The 18,355-nt window shown below is 45.2% G+C and overlaps 1 protein-coding gene and 1 pseudogene across 1 annotated transcript; both read right to left on the reverse strand.

Moving 5' to 3' along the window:
• Positions 1-880: 880 nt before the first annotated feature.
• Positions 881-7,256, reverse strand: LOC122919418 (annotated as a pseudogene).
• Positions 7,257-12,870: 5,614 nt separating this feature from the next.
• LOC122946342 (glutamine synthetase) lies at positions 12,871-17,601 on the reverse strand. Its single transcript, XM_044305902.1, has 7 exons — positions 17,503-17,601; positions 15,654-15,832; positions 15,073-15,234; positions 14,739-14,885; positions 14,326-14,453; positions 13,919-14,118; positions 12,871-13,686 (listed from the first exon to the last, which is right to left on the reverse strand). Exons 2-7 carry the CDS (start codon positions 15,817-15,819, stop codon positions 13,365-13,367), a joined length of 1,125 nt encoding a protein of 374 aa, XP_044161837.1. The 5' UTR covers positions 15,820-15,832; positions 17,503-17,601; the 3' UTR covers positions 12,871-13,364.
• Between the last annotated feature and the right edge of the window lie 754 nt (positions 17,602-18,355).

Below are 18,355 nucleotides of genomic sequence, written 5' to 3' on the forward strand. Positions count from 1 at the left end.
TATAAAAAAAATAAAGGCTTGAAATATCTCGCTTCGCATGTAATGAGTCTCATATGTTAGTTTCACCTTTTAAGTTGCATTACTGAAATAAATGAACTTTGCACGATATTCAAATTTTTCAAGTTTCAACTGTATCCTTGTATCTTTCCATGACACCAGGGACTGATTTCTATACAAAGCCAAGACTTAAAGGCCGGATCCCATGCGGAGGAATTGCTCCCCCGGTTATAAACACGCCACAGTGTTTGGTTTTTTGAGCATTTCCTCCAATTTAGGCCACTTTATTTAAGTTTTTTTTCTTGATATGTTTAGGATGTGCCATTGCGCACTGCTGGGGTAGCATTCTGTTGCACCTGGTAGCCTGTGTCACGTGGCCTGTTATAGGTGGGGCTTACAGCTTTATCATCTCTCCCACTGCATGGGTGGTTTCACTATGGAGGTATGTGGGTGCTTGGCTGTAAGTTGTATCTTAGCACCTCTCAGACCGTGTTCACACACCGTAGGGTAGTCTAGTGGTAGGAACCCATGCCACGCTGAGATACCTTGACGGTGGTGCAAAAGGGCTCCAATGTGTTCTTTACAGGAATACATTGGCTGAAGTCTCAGTTCTTAACATCTACTTGAGGGATTGGCCAGTGTTGTCAGTTGCATATCATTGTGGTGCACCTTTCGCAGTGATTTATGTATTTTTATATTTGCATCCACACATTATCCCATCTTGTGTAGGATGCCATTGTGGTGCAAGTGGTCCACTGCCGACATCCTCCATTGTATGCATTTTTGCTGGGGATTGCCATTAGCAATGGATCACATGCGGAGGAATTGCTCCCCCGGTTATAAACACGCCACAGTGTTTGTTTTTTTTTAGCATTTCCTCCCATTTAGGCCACTTTATTTCAGTTATTATCACTAGTGCAGCAAGTATGGCACTCATTTTACAGCGGCAGATTAGTATATAAACCCGTACTGTATGGGAACGGAATAGTATTCAGCTCTCCATCCACAGTTGGGTTAATGGCCCTTTATCCTTCCAAACTGGAAGGAACTTCAGATAAAAAAGTCAAGTAGTGTAGACAAAAATAAAACTATTTTTCTTAAAAACAGACTCTTGCGAAACGGAAGAATTAGGACATATGGATGGAATATTAGCGGCGGATCTGGCCCCCAGGTTAATTCTTCCAGTAGTCTTTCGTTTCACTGCCGGTCTCATTCAGTATGGTTGTCCTCACAAGGGCTTCAGTAACAGCGTATGGGTCACAGTTGGCAGCTGGCCGACGATCTTCGAAGTAGCCGAATCCTTCCTGTCCAACCTGGCGGGGAATTCTAATACTGACACCGCGGTTCGCCACACCAGCTGAGAACTTGTGGATGCTGGAGGTTTCATGCTGACCGATCAGACATCGAGAGTTGTCTTTCCCTCCACGTGGGTCGTAGACGCAGATGTGGTAATCATGCCTCTTACCCAGTTTCTCAATGGCATCTTCTATGTGTCTAAAGACAAAGAAGGGACATGGTCAGATTATATGGCAAGGGAGTCCAATCCATTAAATATCACACACTACATCAAAAGGTGTCGTTAAAAAAAGCCATATGTGAAATCGGAAGCTTTAGAAGCAGCTGGTGGTGATGCCAGTACCATGGGGTGGTAGACTACATGGAGTGTTTAAGCTCCTAGGTTATTGGAAGACTATTGGCCACATTCAGTAGGAAATCAAGAACATCTAAAACATTTTAGAAGACTCACTTTAGGCCGCCCTCCTTCCTCATGTCTGCGGTGCTGTAGTTTGTATGACATCCAGCTCCGTTCCAGTTTCCAGTTATGGGTTTGGGGTCAAGACTTGCCACCACACCAAAATCTTCACATACTGTATGGAGAATGAATCGAGCCATCCACAAATGAATCACCCATTTCTGTGCCTTCACAAGGGCCAACCTGAAACTCCCACTGTAAGAAAGGAGAAAAGGTCAATGTCAACTTCTGCAGTAGGATTCAATTCTTCAAAAACTCCTTCAACTAGAAGATGTTTGAGACCCAGTCTTGTTGTTAACTAGACGGTCTAGAGAGGGGAAAGACTGATGTTGCAGAACATGAGTGATAACTTTGTGGACAATCCACATTATACCAAGTTCCAAAGGTCATCCCAAAAGGATTTTGACTCCAGCATACAGACAGGCCTTGTAGTGACTCTCCACAATATCTCGGCCATATACCTTGTCAGCTCCAACACCACAGTAGTAAGGTCCTGAGGGAAAGTAACAGCAGAGGACATTAAGACCAAATTTGGTTCCTAGCCTTTAGAAGCCCATAAGAAGAGTAGCTGCCTCATTCTGATTGACGCTTATTTTACACATCAAACTTTATATAAATAGAGGCCCAATTGCAACATCTACAATTCCATTTACTACTTGGATGACCAAATGTGTGGCCTGCAGCTAATGAGGAAGAGCCACAATGGTCCAATGGCAGAAGACCTGGTGACCAGATGGTAATGTGTCAAGAACCCAACATGGCTCAAGAGATGGCTAATCTTTGCAAAAACACTGAAGCCCCTTACCTTGTGGTCCAGGGAAGCCATTATCAGGCCATCCATATGGGTGTCCTTTGATTCCGAGTAAGGTATATTCTTGCTCCATGCCAAACCACGGGATGTGGTCAGATACCATGTCCATAATCTTCTTACATGTGTGACGCAGGTTGCTTTCTGCAGAATATGAGAAGTTGTTGACACAAGAGGAACCACTGCCAGAGCAAAGCTCCCTACTGTGTACACTGGAAATAAGGCACGGCAGGTATCAGTCTACAGACTCTACCTGGACATAGCCAACACACCCCTCCAACATAGATTACAGGGAGGAGTAATTTAAAGGGACAGACTTGTCAGAACACCTTACCTGCTGGTTTCTGGTTGTATTTTAGGACTTCAGACATGACCAGCTTGTTGGGGTCAAGGCAGAATGGGTCTCTTAACATCTTCACAGGGATGAGGTACATGTCACTGTTGGAACCTTCAGCTTGGTAAGTACTTGACCCGTCAAAATTCCATTCTGGAACCTCTAAAATGGAAGAGCATCTTAAACAAAATGGTAGACTTACACATCTCTGGTAACCTTCAACTTAAAGGCATCTCCTACTAGCACTTATTCCCCTCCCCAATCTACAGGATAAAGGAATAAGCGTCTGATCGCTGGAGTCTAACCTCTCGAACCTCCCCAGAAATTAAGAGTCTGTTTGAATGGAGGTGGTGGTGCACCTGGGCACTCTGCAATGCTTCATTTCTCCTGTGGTGGCGCTGCAGGAAAACCAAACACTTCCTGCCAGGTTTCCATACAGATTGCAGCTTATCACTGATGGTCCCAGAAGAGGACACTCTGCAATCAGCTTATTTTAAGAAGACCCTCCCAACAAATTAGTGCTCAAATGACCCTCATTTAAAGGGTTTGTAGAGAGTTAGAAAAGCATGGCATCTCTCTTCCAAAAGCAGCACCACCCCCTGTCCTATCGGTTGTGTGAAACACTGCAGCTCGTACCAGTCACTTCAATGAAGCCGCCGTGCCACAAATGGCCGGTAGACACTTGTTTGGAAGAGCAGCCAGGTTTTTCCCAATCTTGTACAAAACCAGGCATGTGCAGGAAATGTCCTATACAGGACTGCTATCGTAAATCACCATTTTAAAGCAGGACACTTCTCATGGTCATAACAAAGACAAAGTTGTTATTCCACCAAAAAAACTAATGCCAGAGCCCCGTTTTTTAAATGTGATGTGTCACTTTATCTGGTGAATCTGGAACGCTTTTACTGGTCCAAGTGATTCTTAGGGCTTATGCACACAAACTTATTTTTTTCAGTGTCTGTTCTGTTTTTTGTCACCACATCAATGGGGCCTCAATTAAAAAAAATATATAAAAAAAAAAGACTCTGTGTCCACATGGCCATTCCACAAAAAAGAATAGAACATATCCTATTATTCTCCACATTACAGACAAGGATAGGACTGTTCTATTAGGGGCCAGCTGTTCTGTTCCGCAAAATACGGAATGCACGCAGGCAGTATCTGTGTTTTGTGGACTGTCGTCTGCATGAGCCCTAAGATTGTTTTCTCGTGACACATTGTACTTCTTGTTAGTGGTGAATTTGAGCTGATGTTTTACCTTTATGCATTAAAAAAATCCCAAATTTACAAACATTTTAGAAAAATTGGCAATTTTCTAAATTTGAATTTCTCTGATTTTAAAGGGGTTGTGCAGGTTCAGAACTTCCTAGCAGCCCTTCGGAGTGCCCGGTCCGTCACCGGAACTCCAGAAAATGTCTTTGCCCTACGCGATTAAGCGCAGGGCAAAGGAGAGCATCAGAGCATGAACTGCTCCGATGCTCAAGTCAGGGGGGCTGCCTGGGTGAAAATGGGGGTATGTCCAGGTTCTGCTCTGAACCCGGACAACCCCTTTAAGACAAATAGTGATTCTTCGCAAAATAGTTATTAATTAACATTACCCATATGTCTAATTTATGTTGGCTTAATTATTATTATTTTTTTAGATGTGTATTTTTATCTTTTTTGTGGACTGAGCTGTGTAGGGGCTTGTTTGTTGCGGGACCAGCCGTAGTTATTTTTTGTACCATTTTGTAGTACAAATGGCTTTTTGACTGTACACCCGATTGCGTTAAATTACGTGCAGTCTGGAGATAGTTATTTCCAAATGTGGGAAGGGGTTAAGAGTCCAGACTAAAGAAACTTTAATCCCAGAATGCACCATGAAACAAATACCAACATAAAGGTTAAGCTTCACTGGAATTTCTCCTTCAAACCCTGAGGCCAGATGTCTACCATAACTGAGGGCGGGGACCCTGCTGTACACAGGAGGGGAGATGTTATGGCATTTACAGTAGGACTGAGGGGGCAGAGGGTTTTTTATCTTACCTTCAATAGATTTGGGTTCATAGGGTCTTTGTCTTGCAGCGGACACCTTCTCCAGTTCCATCAATCCAGATGTACGTAACCTGGACCATATCCCCCTGGGGCAGCCTCATGTAGTGCTCTAGCACCCCCTTGTTGAGTCTGGAACTGTGTAACACAGACATGGTGGGAGCTGATCTGCAACAGGAAAGAAACCGTTAGAGAATGGGGGAAATGGCAGCTTCCTAACCACTCAAGTAAGATTCCCATCAGACAGTACAGGTCATAGCGTATATATGGCGGTGTAGAAGTGTTAGATTTTAGTGTGCCTGCATGTTCTTTTTTTCCTACCACGGGGGTCTGCCTTCTTGCCATTGATAACACATGCATGCTCAGCCAAGTGTGTGCATGACGGGGGAGCTGAGCAGAACAGTGGTCCAACGAGCATTTGGCTGACCGCTATTGGGAGTTCCAAAAATTGGCGAGCGAGTGTGGCCACGTATTTTTGGAAATCTCATATCTGTTCACTGCTATGGGACTGCTAGAAGTCATCTGAAGTCCCACAGCAGTGGATGGAGGTTGGCTGCACATGTGCAGCTTATCTCTGTTCACATTGGGGCTAACGTTCTGGAGATACAGGACCTAGTGATATGCCACCATTGTTCCCCGGTGGGAATACCCCTTTAACCAATTTACACCTGCAATGTGGTGTGATTGAAATGTCATACAACAACATCCGGCTCAACCGGATTACAACAATAGGAAGGCCGACCAGACGATCCACACGGCAGAGCTGTGTACGTGGAGCCAGAACAGTCAGGAATTGGATTCAGACTAGAGAAGCCGATCTGTCCTTTATACTTCATGATGATTCAAATACTGCATGTGGGAATATACCCTTAACGCAGTACCGCCTTCTGAATCCCTTTCAAAATGGGGAGGGGGCCCCACATCACAGCCAACGAGCAAACCAGCAGAGGGAGACACCAACCCCCTGCCCCCTATTCAGTACATGCCCCATACCCCATTGATGAAGGAGATTTTGGGGTAAACACCAGCTGGATGTGTACATGGGAGCAGATAGCCGCCCATCATCTGTCGCTAGGGATTGTAGGGGGCCAGCCATCCTATGTACTAAGCCCTCATCTCCTGCAGGAGACAACCTCTAACCCCTCCCCAGATAGAACAACAGGAAAACTGGTTCTACCAGTTTGAGCCGGATCACCCCCCCCCCATAGGTAAGGGAGGAGGGGGGATTAACCAGCGCTGCCCCACCAAGTGTCCAGCACAGACTTGTCCCTGTAAAGCAGATCTAGCAAAACAAGGGAGAATAAAAGGATTGCAGGAAACCCCCAGATACATTGTATCATCACACAGCAGAGCAAGATGCAAAGTAACAAAGCAAAACATGCAGGGATACAGAGACCGCTCTACATGTAGCAGAGCCCAGCCAGTTATTATATAATGTTATGGAAAACTGGCAGAGCAAGATCACCATGCTCGGCTCTGCTGAATCTGTGTGCATCTAGAGCAATATCTAACCACCAAAAGTGGTTGATGTAGAACATGATAACGACATTTTAACACGTGGCGAAACGGATCTCGATATTGCTTCCGCTTATTACTGCTGGGCTTTTTGATAAAAGAAAGACCATTTCAGCTCTGCTACATCTAAAGAGCTAGGGTTAGTAAGGACAACAATATGCATCTACATATATCAGACTGCAAGTCCCCCATGGTATTCATTTTCCCCATCATATTATTCACTTCTCATATCCAGGGGTTACAGCCAATGCTGCATCATAAATACAAGGTGGACTGGGCGGAGGATGCATGTGTGCCTTAGTGCGCTACCACGGTCCCGGTCACCAGAGAGGCCGGCACTTTTTCCTATAGTGTGCAAGAACGACCACTGCTGCTGGATTGCAGGGTGGTCGTAAGCCCTGGAAGCGAGCTGTGTATAATGTGATGGAAAAATGAATCCAGACAGCAAAGGTGACAATATAGACAATCACAATACATTAGTAAGGGTCTTGCATTAAACTTCTCTACATGATAAACGCCATTTGCTGAAGTGAGACAAACTCTTAGACTTACCCGTTATGAGGTTATCCTTTTTCTATGTTTCCTACCTGCTCACCTGTCCTGTTTTTTGAACATGATCTGAAAATATGTTCATTTGGTTGAATTAGTTGAGGTAGAGGCATCGCCTTCAGAAGGACAATCTGAATTGCTGGCATCAGTAGACCTGTCTAGAAGATCTGTCCGAGCAATGTCCTCCCTTGCGTTTTTTCAAAATAGTTTTTGATTTTCAGGAAGTATGTGGAGTGCGCTGCCATCTTCTTCCCCATTCAGACACAGAGTTAAGCTAGTAGTACACTGTCAGATTGCCGGCTAGATAACCGGTAGCAAACATCCGTATGAACGCTCGTTAGCGATGATTTGGCAGTGTAAGTTTTCTTGCACACGAACTTTGGGCTCCCGTGGACGTATTGCGGACCGCATATGTAAAGTCCTGTTTAAAGCCCACACTCCGTGAAGATATAAGTGAGGGACATGAACATGTGGAGTAGCTGTGGGTAGAGATACATGGAGCTAAAAACAATAATAAATGACTAATCGGAGTTTACTATAAACCGCCTAATATACCAGAGTCCACAGAAAATCTACTACTAAACGAGATAGACGAGGCGGCAAATCATAATGAGGTGGTTATTATGGGGGACTTCAACTACCCAGATATAGACTGGGAAACTTAAACTTGTATATCTCATTAAGAAAACAGGTTCTTGGCAATACCAATGACAATTACCTCTCCCAACTGGTTCAGGACCCGACTAGAGGGACGGCCATACTGGACTTAGTATTAACCAATAGGCCTGACAGAACAACAGACATGCAGGTCGGGGGACACCTGGGAAATAGTGACCATAAAGTAACAACCTTCCAATTATCATTCAAAAGAGCATTTCTACAGGGAGAAACAAAAATACCAAACTTCAAAAAAGATAAATTTAGCCAACTAAGAGAGGCCATAGGCCTAACTAAATGGGATAAAGTTCTCACAAATAAAAATACAGCCACAAAATGGGATATCTTTAAAAGCATCCTAAAATCTCATTGTGAGAGTTACATACCGTATGGGAATAAAGGTTAAAGGGTTTCTACCACTTGGATTTCACATAATTTGGTGTCAGACACTAGCGCTCTGCTAGTGTCTGCTCTGCCAAACTATCCTGCTATAATAGATTTTGGGGCAGCCGTTTATCTAAAAAAAGAACTTTTATTAATATGCTAATGACCCTCTAGGTGCTATGGGGGCGTCATTAGCACCTAGAGGATCGGTCTACCTTCTCAAGATGCCGCCGCTCAGCGCCTCCCTCCAGCCCGCCCATCTGCTTCGGAATGCATCAAACGGACGACTTCACGCGCATGCGCCGTGCGCGGCTGTATTTGGCGCATGCGCAGTGAATGTCCGACCGCTTCCCTGCTCAGACATCTCCACTGTGCCTGCGCCCACTGTATTTACTGAGAAAAAGATTACATGCTGAATGTTGAAATAAATTCCCCATTAAAAGTGTCCTGTCTGACCCAGTAAGAAGTACAACAGCGATTAAAAAAGATTAAAATAGACAAATCGCCAGGACCAGATGGCATACACCCCCATATCCTAAGGGAATTAAGTAATGTCATAGCCAGACCCTTATTTCTGATATTTGCAGATTCTATACTGACAGGGAATGTCCCACAGGATTGGCGCATGGCAAATGTGGTGCCAATATTCAAAAAGGGTCCAAAAACAGAGCCTGGAAACTATAGGCCGGTAAGTTTAACATCTGTTGTGGGTAAACTGTTTGAAGGTTTTCTGAGAGATGCTATGTTAGAGCATCTTAACGGAAATAAGCAAATAACGCCATATCAGCATGGCTTCGTGAGGGATCGGTCATGTCAAACTAATTTAATCAGTTTCTATGAGGAGGTAAGTTCTAGACTTGACAGCGGCAAATCAATGGATGTCGTGTATCTGGACTTCTCCAAAGCATTTGACACTGTACCACATAAAAGGTTAGTATATAAAATGAGAATGCTCGGACTGGGAAAAAACGTCTGTAAGTGGGTAAGTAACTGGCTCAATGATAGAAAACAGAGGGTGGTTATTAACGGTACACACTGTTGTGTTTTTCCATAAGTTTAAACAGTTATATCTACTTATGTTAGTTATAATGGGTATTCATTGCCTTTAAGAGCAATGTTGATTTATATTCACTGTTTTGTATGGATTTTCATGTAGGCCGAAGTAAGTCCATGAGAAGATTACTGTGCTGTTCAAAAGCTAGTGTTATTGTAACAATCTATTATACATTTAGAAAGTTAGAAGATACACCGCACCTGCGGATTCTGAGGCTTCATTGTTTTTCCTATCTGAACATGAATTCCACAGTGTGAGAATGGTCTAGATGTTCCTCAAAGTATATATTCATGTATCAAAGTTTGTCCCTCAGCCCTGAGACAAGGCCTCCAGATGTCAGAGGTGTGAAGTATTGAAAATATCAGGCATGTATGAGTTAACCCTTAATGGTATGATGCTTATACAACAGTGCCACCTATATAGGAGCAGTTAATACTGCATCAGTAGCAAAATTGCATTCTGGGTAGTATTATGACGTCATGCTCCTTATCAATGCACACACCCATCCAACAATGATTGGAAAGTTCCAAATTCGGAGAGCGTGTTCATCTGATAAGTTTTGGGTTAAGAAACCAGATACGAGGAAAGAAAAAAAAAAGGGAGAAAAAGGAAAAAGAGAAACAAACATTTGGATTATCGATCTCTGGAGAATCATTTGGATTATCGGGAAAAGCTCTTGAGAGCTGGCTGCCCCAAGACTCTGCACATCACTTGACCCTTGGGTAATGTATATTTTGTTTTTATGTAGTATTGATCTAAATTAATTGGCTTGATACTTAGCCAGATACCCGCTCATTTGCGGACGTGTAACGTTAGTTGCTACATCAGTATTTTCTCTGATTTCAGTTACGATGCATATAACTGAATAAAGGGGACAATATTGGAGAAACTCTGTGTTGAGAATCTTTGTATTCCCTGGTTTGATATCAAGCCAATAATTTATAAGTTTTGTGGCAATACTACCATTATCTGAAAGATTGGTCATCATGTTTGGGTGGAGCAAGGGCTCGTATCTGTCATCTTCTTGATTGAGTTTTATGCATAATCCATTGATTGTATATCTCTCACAAATTTAAAGCTGTATTGCATAATATTCTTGTGTTGGTTGAGTAGTGTTCCTTCTTTTCTTTATGGCGCTTTCAAATGTCCTAATTGAAGAATTGTACCTCATCAAGATTGTACCAGGAGACTTCACTATGGAATATGTGTATACACGTATATGTAAAATGATATTGTCACATATGTAATTGTACCAATTTTCATTTTATTCTCAATAAAACGAGTAAAAAAAAAAAAAAAAAAAGTTCTATCCCCTCCCCAAGATTTCATCCACAGGGCCCTCCTTGCGGAATTTGAGAGAGCAGCATCCTTGGCGGCAAACCTCACTGACTCAGCTGAGGCATCCTCCAAAAATACTGTGGCCGATTTGAGGAGAGGGATAGAATAGGATTTCCTCTCTCGGGTCTTATTTTTAATATGGTTTTCCAGTTCACTAAGCCAAAAATACATGGACCTAGCTACGGAGGTTGCAGCTATGTTCGTTTTTATACAGAACATGGATGCTTCCCAACATTTTTTTTTTTTAGGAGAAAATCCACCTTCTTTTCCATCGGATTCTGTATTTGAGAGGAGTCCTCGAATGGAAGGGAGGTTTTCTTGACTACTTTCGCTACCAGGACGTCGATTTTCGGTGTTTCGTTAAAAATCTTTATATCGGTTGGATCAAACAATCTCTTTAACTCCCTGGATCCGTCCATTCATACATGATCATATCTTTTCGTTTACTGGGAACACTTGATTTTTTGGCTCCGAGTCCCCCCAAACATTTTATCTTGGACTGATCAAGGTTTTTTGTTCCATCTCAATGCCCATGGTTGCCCTTACAGCACCCAATAACTCCTCCGTATCCTCAGAAGAAAAGAAGTATTTTTTACTGTCTTCCACTAGTTCTCCCTCTGATAGCACGTCTACGTTCGGTCTAGAAGTGGAAGCCTCCTCATCCATGTCCTCCGATTCAGAGGCGGATGGAGCGGACACCTTAGATTTTTTTTTTTCACAGGTGGCGTAGGAGGGGCAGATCCGAGAGCGGTCAGGGATGATTTTATCTTGCTCTGGATCATTGATTTAACTTCCATAAGTATGGACAGTTGCTCCTCTTTTACAAGCTCGTTAATGCAGGCTTGGCAGAGCTTCTTTTTGTGATTTTCAGATGGTCTCTTGCCACAAGTAGCACATCTAGGGACCTTGGCCTTTACTCTGGGCTCTTTTACTCCCTAAAAGAGGAGCAACTAGGTATCAGTGGACTATTAGCAGTTGGTTGACGACATGTTACACATTTTCCTCCCAACAGGGGAGCTCACGGTTGGAGTAGCCAAGGGGGCATCTAAAGGATCCATTTGGTCTGCTGGGGTATCAGGGGCCAACATCTGGAGCAGGAACCTCACTCTGGAAGTGGCAGTAGTCCCTTCAAACTGCCACCTCTAAGTACTGGTGCGGCAGCTGACATCGTGCACGACCCGGTTCCTAGCTCCGCCCCCTCCTGCCGGTCCAAACAGAGCACAATACTGCGGCTTCACACAGGGGTCTGCCTGCAGCATGCTCTGTGGTGTGCGGTCAGCTTCCCATTAGAGGGAAGGAGGACTTTGCACATGAGAGATTCAGGCCCCCTGCTGGACAGGAATGGGATACAGCTCCATATGTCTCCCTCTGCCCAGCTTTGGACAGAGGCGGCAGAGGGAAGGGATATAAAAGATAAAATAAATCCCATAAAGGTATTTAAAATAATAAACAAAAAAGGGTGATATACTTCAACGCCCACAGGTCTCTGAGGTGCACCCATAGGTACAGGAAACACCAAGGGTGAGTGGGTGGTGGCCTTTTAAACTGTGTTCCTGCCCCTACAGAGGTCGAGGTGTCAATCTCCAGGTTAAGCCGTCATGGTGGACAAAATGGAAAATGTGTAGCTGGCTGACATTAGCAATGTGCTAGTGTCAGCAGAACATAACTGACTTGTATCTCCCTGCCTGCCACCATTAGCGCTATTAATAATGACTTTAATATGCTAATGACCCTCTAGGTAGGTGCTAGTGGGGCTAGCACCTAAAGGCTCCGTCCTCTCACCATTTGGCATGCCCTTGTATCTGTGATTGACACTCTTACTCTGTCCATAAAGTCCTGCACCTGCGCCGTCCAGTTTAGAATTCAGTGCAGGCGCAGTGAGGAGGCCAGCAGTAGGAGAGAGTCCTTCACTCACTGCACCGAATACTAAACGTGACGGCGTGGGATTTTAAACACACAGTGGAGAAAGAGGATGTCAATCACCGATACAAGGGCATGCCAAATGGTGAGAGGACGGAGCCTTTAGGTGCTAGCCCCTAGAGGCTCATTAGCATATTACAAAAGTCATAATTTAGTGCTAATGGTCACAGGCAGGGAGATACAAGTCAGTTATGTTCTGCTGACATTAGCACATCGCTAATGTCAGCCAGCTACATAAAGGTTTTTTGATGACCGAAAACCTTTAAGGGCATCTTGTAGAAAGTCTTCCTCCCTAGAGCAGAGACCTCAGCATCTGTCCTGAGCAGTGGAGGTGCCTTTTAGCTCATTTCCTGTCCCGAGAAGGTCAAATGGAACAACCGGCAGTAGTGCAGTCATTTGGGAGGAACCGATAACCTGTAATGAGCAAGTCTATGGGTACAGCCGTGAAGTGAAACAAGTCATTTGGGGCTCACTTAAGGAGGTCTGGAGGCTCGCCACAACTATTCAGTTATATTAAGGACACCACAACATAAAACATACCTGGTTTCTTTAATCAATCATTCAATAAAAAAAATTGACAGTCACATAATAAAAAGTCATAGGTTTATACCTAAGACCCCATCCCTCCCAGGCCAGAGGGCATGCAATTCATTGGCCCCTTCAGCTGTTTAGGGACCCAAGCTCATCTTGAGGTATCTTGGATTTCATTAAACCCCCCCCCCCCCCCCCAACCCATCATACCGCCTGCAGTTTAGAACATTAGTTATCACTAGTGCAATAAGTATGGCACTCATTTTACAGCGGCAGATTAGTATATAAACCCGTACTGTCAATATGGGAACTGAATATTATTTAGCCCTCCATCCACAGTCGGGTTAATGCCCCTTTACCCTTCCAAACTGGAAGGAACTTCAGATAAAAACCATCAAGTAGTGTAGACAAAAATAAAACTATTTCTTAAAAACGGACTCCGGAAGAATTAGGACATATGGATGGAATATTAGCTGCGGATCCGGCCCCCAGGTTAATTTTTCCAGTAGTCTTTTGTTTCACTGCCAGTCTCGTTCAGTATGGTTGTCCTCACAAGGGCTTCAGTAACAGCGTATGGGTCACAGTTGGCAGCCGGCCGACGATCTTCAAAGTAACCGAGTCCTTCCTGTCCAACCTGGCGGGGAATTCTAATACTGGCGCCACGGTTTGCCACACCAGCTGAGAACTCGTGGATGCTGGAGGTTTCATGCTGACCGGTCAGACGTCGAGAGTTATCCTTCCCTCCACGTGGGTCGTAGACGCAGATGTGGTAATTATGGCGCTTACCCAGTTTCTCAATGGAATCTTCTATGTGTCTAAAGACAAAGAATGGACATGGTCAGATTATATGGCAAGGGAGTCTGATCCATTAGATGTCATACACTAGATCAAAAGGTGCCATTAAAACATGCCACATGTGAAATCTGAAGCTTTAGAAGCAACTGGTAGTGATGCCACATGGAGTGTTTAACCTCCTAGGTTATTGGAAGACTATTGGCCACAGTCAGTAGGAAATAAAGACCATCTAGGATATTTTAGAAGACTCACTTTAGGCCACCCTCCTTCCTCATCTCTGCGGTGCTGTAGTTTGTATGACATCCAGCTCCGTTCCAGTTTCCAGTCATGGGTTTGGGGTCAAGGGTTGCCACCACACCAAAATCTTCACATACTGTATCGAGAATGAATCGAGCCACCCACAGATGGTCACCCATGTCTATGCCTTCACAAGGGCCAACCTGAAACTCCCACTGTAAGAAAGGAGAAAAGGTCAATGCCAACTTCTGCAGTAGGATTCAATTCTTCAGAAACTCCAACTAGAAGATGTTTGAGACCCAGTCTTGTTGTCAACTAGACTGTCTAGAGAGGGGAAAGACTGATGTTGCAGAACTTTGATAACTTTGTGGAAAATCCACATTCTACCAAGTTCCAAAGATCATTGGCTTGACATCACATACCTGGGATGGCATAACTTCTGCATTTGTTCCACAGATTTTGACTCCAGCATACAGACAGGCCTTGTAATGACTCTTCACAATATCACGGCCATATACCTTGTCAGCTCCAACACCACAGTAGTAAGGTCCTGAGGGAAAGTAACAGAGGACATTAAGACCAAATTTGATTCTGGTTCCTAGCCTTTAGAAGCCTCTGAGATGAGTAGCTGCCTCATTCTGATTAATGCTTATTTTACACATCGAACTTTAAATAAATAGAGGCCTAATTGCAACATCTACAACTCCCTTTACTACTCAGATGACCAGATGTGTAGCCTGCAGCTAATGAGAGCCACAATGGTCCAATGGCAGAAGGCCTGGTGACCAGATGGTTTTGTATTAAGAACCCAGCATGGCTCACTGTCACACCTTACCTTGTGGTCCAGGGAAGCCATTATCAGGCCATCCATATGGGTGTCCGTTGATTCCAAGTAAGGTGTATTCTTGCTCCATGCCAAACCACGGGATGTGGTCAGATACCATGTCCATAATCTTCTTACATGTGTGACGCAGGTTGTTTTCTGCAGAATATGAGAAGTTGTTGACACAAGAGGAACCACTGCCGGAGCAAAGCTCCCTACTGTGTACACTGGAAATAAGGCACGGCAGGTATCAGTCTACAGACTCTACCCGGACATAGCCAACACACCATTCCAGAGATTACAGGGAGGAGTAATTTAAAGAGACAGACTTGTCAAAACACCTTACCTGCTGGTTTCCGGTTGTATTTTAGGACTTCACACATGACCAGCTTGTTGGGGTCAAGGCAGAATGGGTCTCTGAACATCTTCACGGGGATGAGGTACATGTCACTGTTGGAACCTTCAGCTTGGTAAGTACTTGACCCATCAAAATTCCATTCTGGGATCTCTGAAATGGAAGAGCATCTTAAAGCAAAATGGTAGACTTCCACATCTCTGTTAACCTTCAAGGGATCTCTTACTAGCACTTATTCCCCTCCCCAATCTACAGGATAAAGGAATAAGCGTCTGATTGCTGGAGTCTAACCTCTCGAACCTCCCCAAAAATTAAGAGTCTTTTTGAATGGAGGTGGTGGTGCACCCAGGCACTCTACAATACTTTGTTTTTCCTCCAGCACCACCACAGGGAAAAAATAAATACTCCCTGCCAGGTTTCCATACAGATTGCAACTTATCACTGATGGTCCCATGCCAGGCATGGGATTCAGCCAGTTCCCTCAGGTCCTCCAGATCCAGTTAAAATTAAAGTAGCAGCATGTTATGGCATTCACAGCAGGACTGAGGGGAGAGAGGGTTTTTGTATCTTACCTTCAACAGATTTGGGTTCGAAGTCCAGGGTCTTTGTCTTGCAGCGGACACCTTCTCCAGTTCCATCAATCCAGATGTACGTAACCTGGACCATATCCCCCTGGGGCAGCCTCATGTAGTGCTCTAGCACCCCCTTGTTGAGTCTGGAACTGTGTGACACAGACATGGTGGGAGCTGATCTGCAACAGGAAAGAAACCGTTAGAGAAAGGGGGAAATTGCAGTGATATGCCACCATTGTCCCAGGTGGGAATACCCCTTTAACCAATTTACACCTTGCAATGTGGTGTGATGGAAACAGCATACAACGACCGGCTCAACCGGATTACAATAGGAAGTCCGACCAGACGATCCACACGGCAGAGCTGTGTACGTGGAGCCAGAACAGTCAGGATTGGATTCAGACTAGAGAAGCCGGATCTGTCCTTTATACTTCATGAGGATTCATATACTGCATGTGGGAATATACCCCAACGCAGTACCCCCTTCTGAATCCCTTTCAAAATGAGGAGGGGGCCCCACATCACAGCCAACGAGCAAACCACCAGAGGGAGACAAAACCTCAGCCATGTGTGATGTTTATGATGTCTAGGCACCAACCCCCTCCCCCCCTATTCAGTACATGCCCCCTACCCCCAAAAAGGTTAGAATTTCTAAACCAGGTCATTGATGAAGCAGAATCTGGGGTAAACACCAGCTGGATGTGTCCATGGGAGCGGATAGCCGCCCATCATCTGTCGCTAGGGATCGCAGGGGCCAGCCATCCTATGTACTAAGCCCTCATCTCCTGCAGGAGACAACCTCTAACCCCTCCCCAGATAGAACAACAGGAAAACTGGTTCTACCAGTTTGAGCTGGATCACCCCCCCATAGGTAAGGGAGGAGGGGGGATTAACCAGCGCTGCCCCACCAAGTGTCCAGCACAGACTTGTCTAGCAAAACAAGGGAGAATAAAGGGATTGCAGGAAACCCCATCCCCCAGATACATTGTATCACTACAAAGTAAAGCAAACCACCACATGCAGGGATACAGAGACCGCTCTACATGTAGCAGAGCCCAGCCAGTTATTATATAATGTTATGGAAAACTGGCAGAGCAAGACCACCATGAAGGGTACACTGTAACCAGCTCGGCTCTGCTGCATCTGTGCATGTAGAGCAATATCTAACCACCAAAAGTGGTTGATGTAGAAACAGATGACGAAATTTTAACACATGCGGCAAAACGGATCTCATTGCTTCCGCTTATTACTGCTGGGCTATTTGATAACGGAAAGAGCATTTCAGCTCTGCTACATCTAAAGAGCTAGGGTTAGTGAGGACAAGAATATACATCTACATATATCAGACGGCAAGTCCCCCATGGTATACATAAGTGTCCGCAGATATCTCCTTTACAGATCAATGCATCTCCCCCCTTTAGAGCCACGTTTCTATATGGTCTCCCCTATAAATCCTCATTACTATAGGCTCTGCCATTCTCTCCTTGATAAGTCAGATTTCTATAGGGTCTCCATAGGCCTCCCCCTATAGATATACCTTTCCACTCTCTCCCCCCACAGAGCCACCCGGCCATAGGCTCTCCCCCCCCCCCCAGCTATAAGCTCCCCCTATAGATCCACATGTCTATAGGTTCCCCCTGTTGCAGCTCAGCACAGGTCAGGGTTTGCATCCTAATGAGGAGCACAGAAGGGCTTTTCCATGGGGCCCCCACTAATGACCCCCCAGTGTCAGCCAGAACTTTCTCCGCTGCTTTACATTGGTCCAGTGCTCTTCTAATCCAGCGGTCATGTGAAGGGTTAATGCCCAGCCTACGTGGCAGTCAGTACCAGCCCCCAGAGCCGCCCTTACCTTAATAGCAGCAGCACAGGGCCCCTCGGTCCTCAGGAATCAGATGTCAGGATCCCACAGAGACTGAGAGCGGAGCCTGAGGCGGCAGCGGCATTTATAGACGCCGGGCCACGCCCATCTGGTGGGCGGGGCTGGAACTAGGTGCAGGGCACGCCCCTCCCTCTCCCCCAAGGTGTGTACAGGGCTGTGTTCTTGTATGCAGGACCTTTGCTGGCTGATGTGGCACAGTACTGCCCCCACCGGTGTGTTATTAAAGGGGAGCTCTGCTGACAACTACAATTGTCACTGTATACCCGACCTGTACACAAAGGAGCTATAAACGTAGATAATCAGTATCAGATTGACACCCGGGACCCCCGCCAATCAGCGGTTTGAGAAGGCGCCGCAGCTCTAGGCCAGTGACCTCACATTCATTGGTCGTCCTGGCCTCGGCGCAGCTCAGCCCCATAGAAATCAATGGAGCTTAGCGCGATACCAAGCATAACCACTAGACAATGGGTGGCGCTGTGTTTTATGAGCTGAGAGAAGGCCACAGCGCTCCGGTGTCTTCTCAAACCGGGTGTCGGACCCCCACCCAGCAGACACTGATGACCGATCCTGAGGATAGATCATCAGTATAAAACACTTTAAAAAATAAACTTTAACATTAGCCAAGAGATAAGCGGCGATAGAGACGTCTGGCCGCCGCTTATACCCCTGTCCCTATTGAAATGAAAGTGCTCCATCCAATACCAGGCAGTGATGGTCAGAGGGAGTGGGGGGCAGGGACATCGGCTCCGGCAAATTTACTGGGGGTCATTTATCAAGGGATTTGCGACTTTTTTGGCGGTTTACACCTGCGTTCAACCATTGG

Source organism: Bufo gargarizans, chromosome 9 (genome assembly GCF_014858855.1).
Source record: "Bufo gargarizans isolate SCDJY-AF-19 chromosome 9, ASM1485885v1, whole genome shotgun sequence".
NCBI classification, from domain to species: domain Eukaryota; kingdom Metazoa; phylum Chordata; class Amphibia; order Anura; family Bufonidae; genus Bufo; species Bufo gargarizans.

Coding starts and splice junctions, on each gene's coding strand:
- LOC122946342 (XM_044305902.1), bottom strand. CDS start 15,819: ATGTCTGTGTCACACAGTTCCAGACTCAACAAGGGGGTGCTAGAGCAC. Junction 14,454..14,738: donor TGGCTTCCCTGGACCACAAG/GTAAGGTGTGAC, acceptor ACTTTCCCTCAG/GACCTTACTACTGTGGTGTT. Junction 14,119..14,325: donor CAGAAGTTATGCCATCCCAG/GTATGTGATGTC, acceptor CCTTTCTTACAG/TGGGAGTTTCAGGTTGGCCC.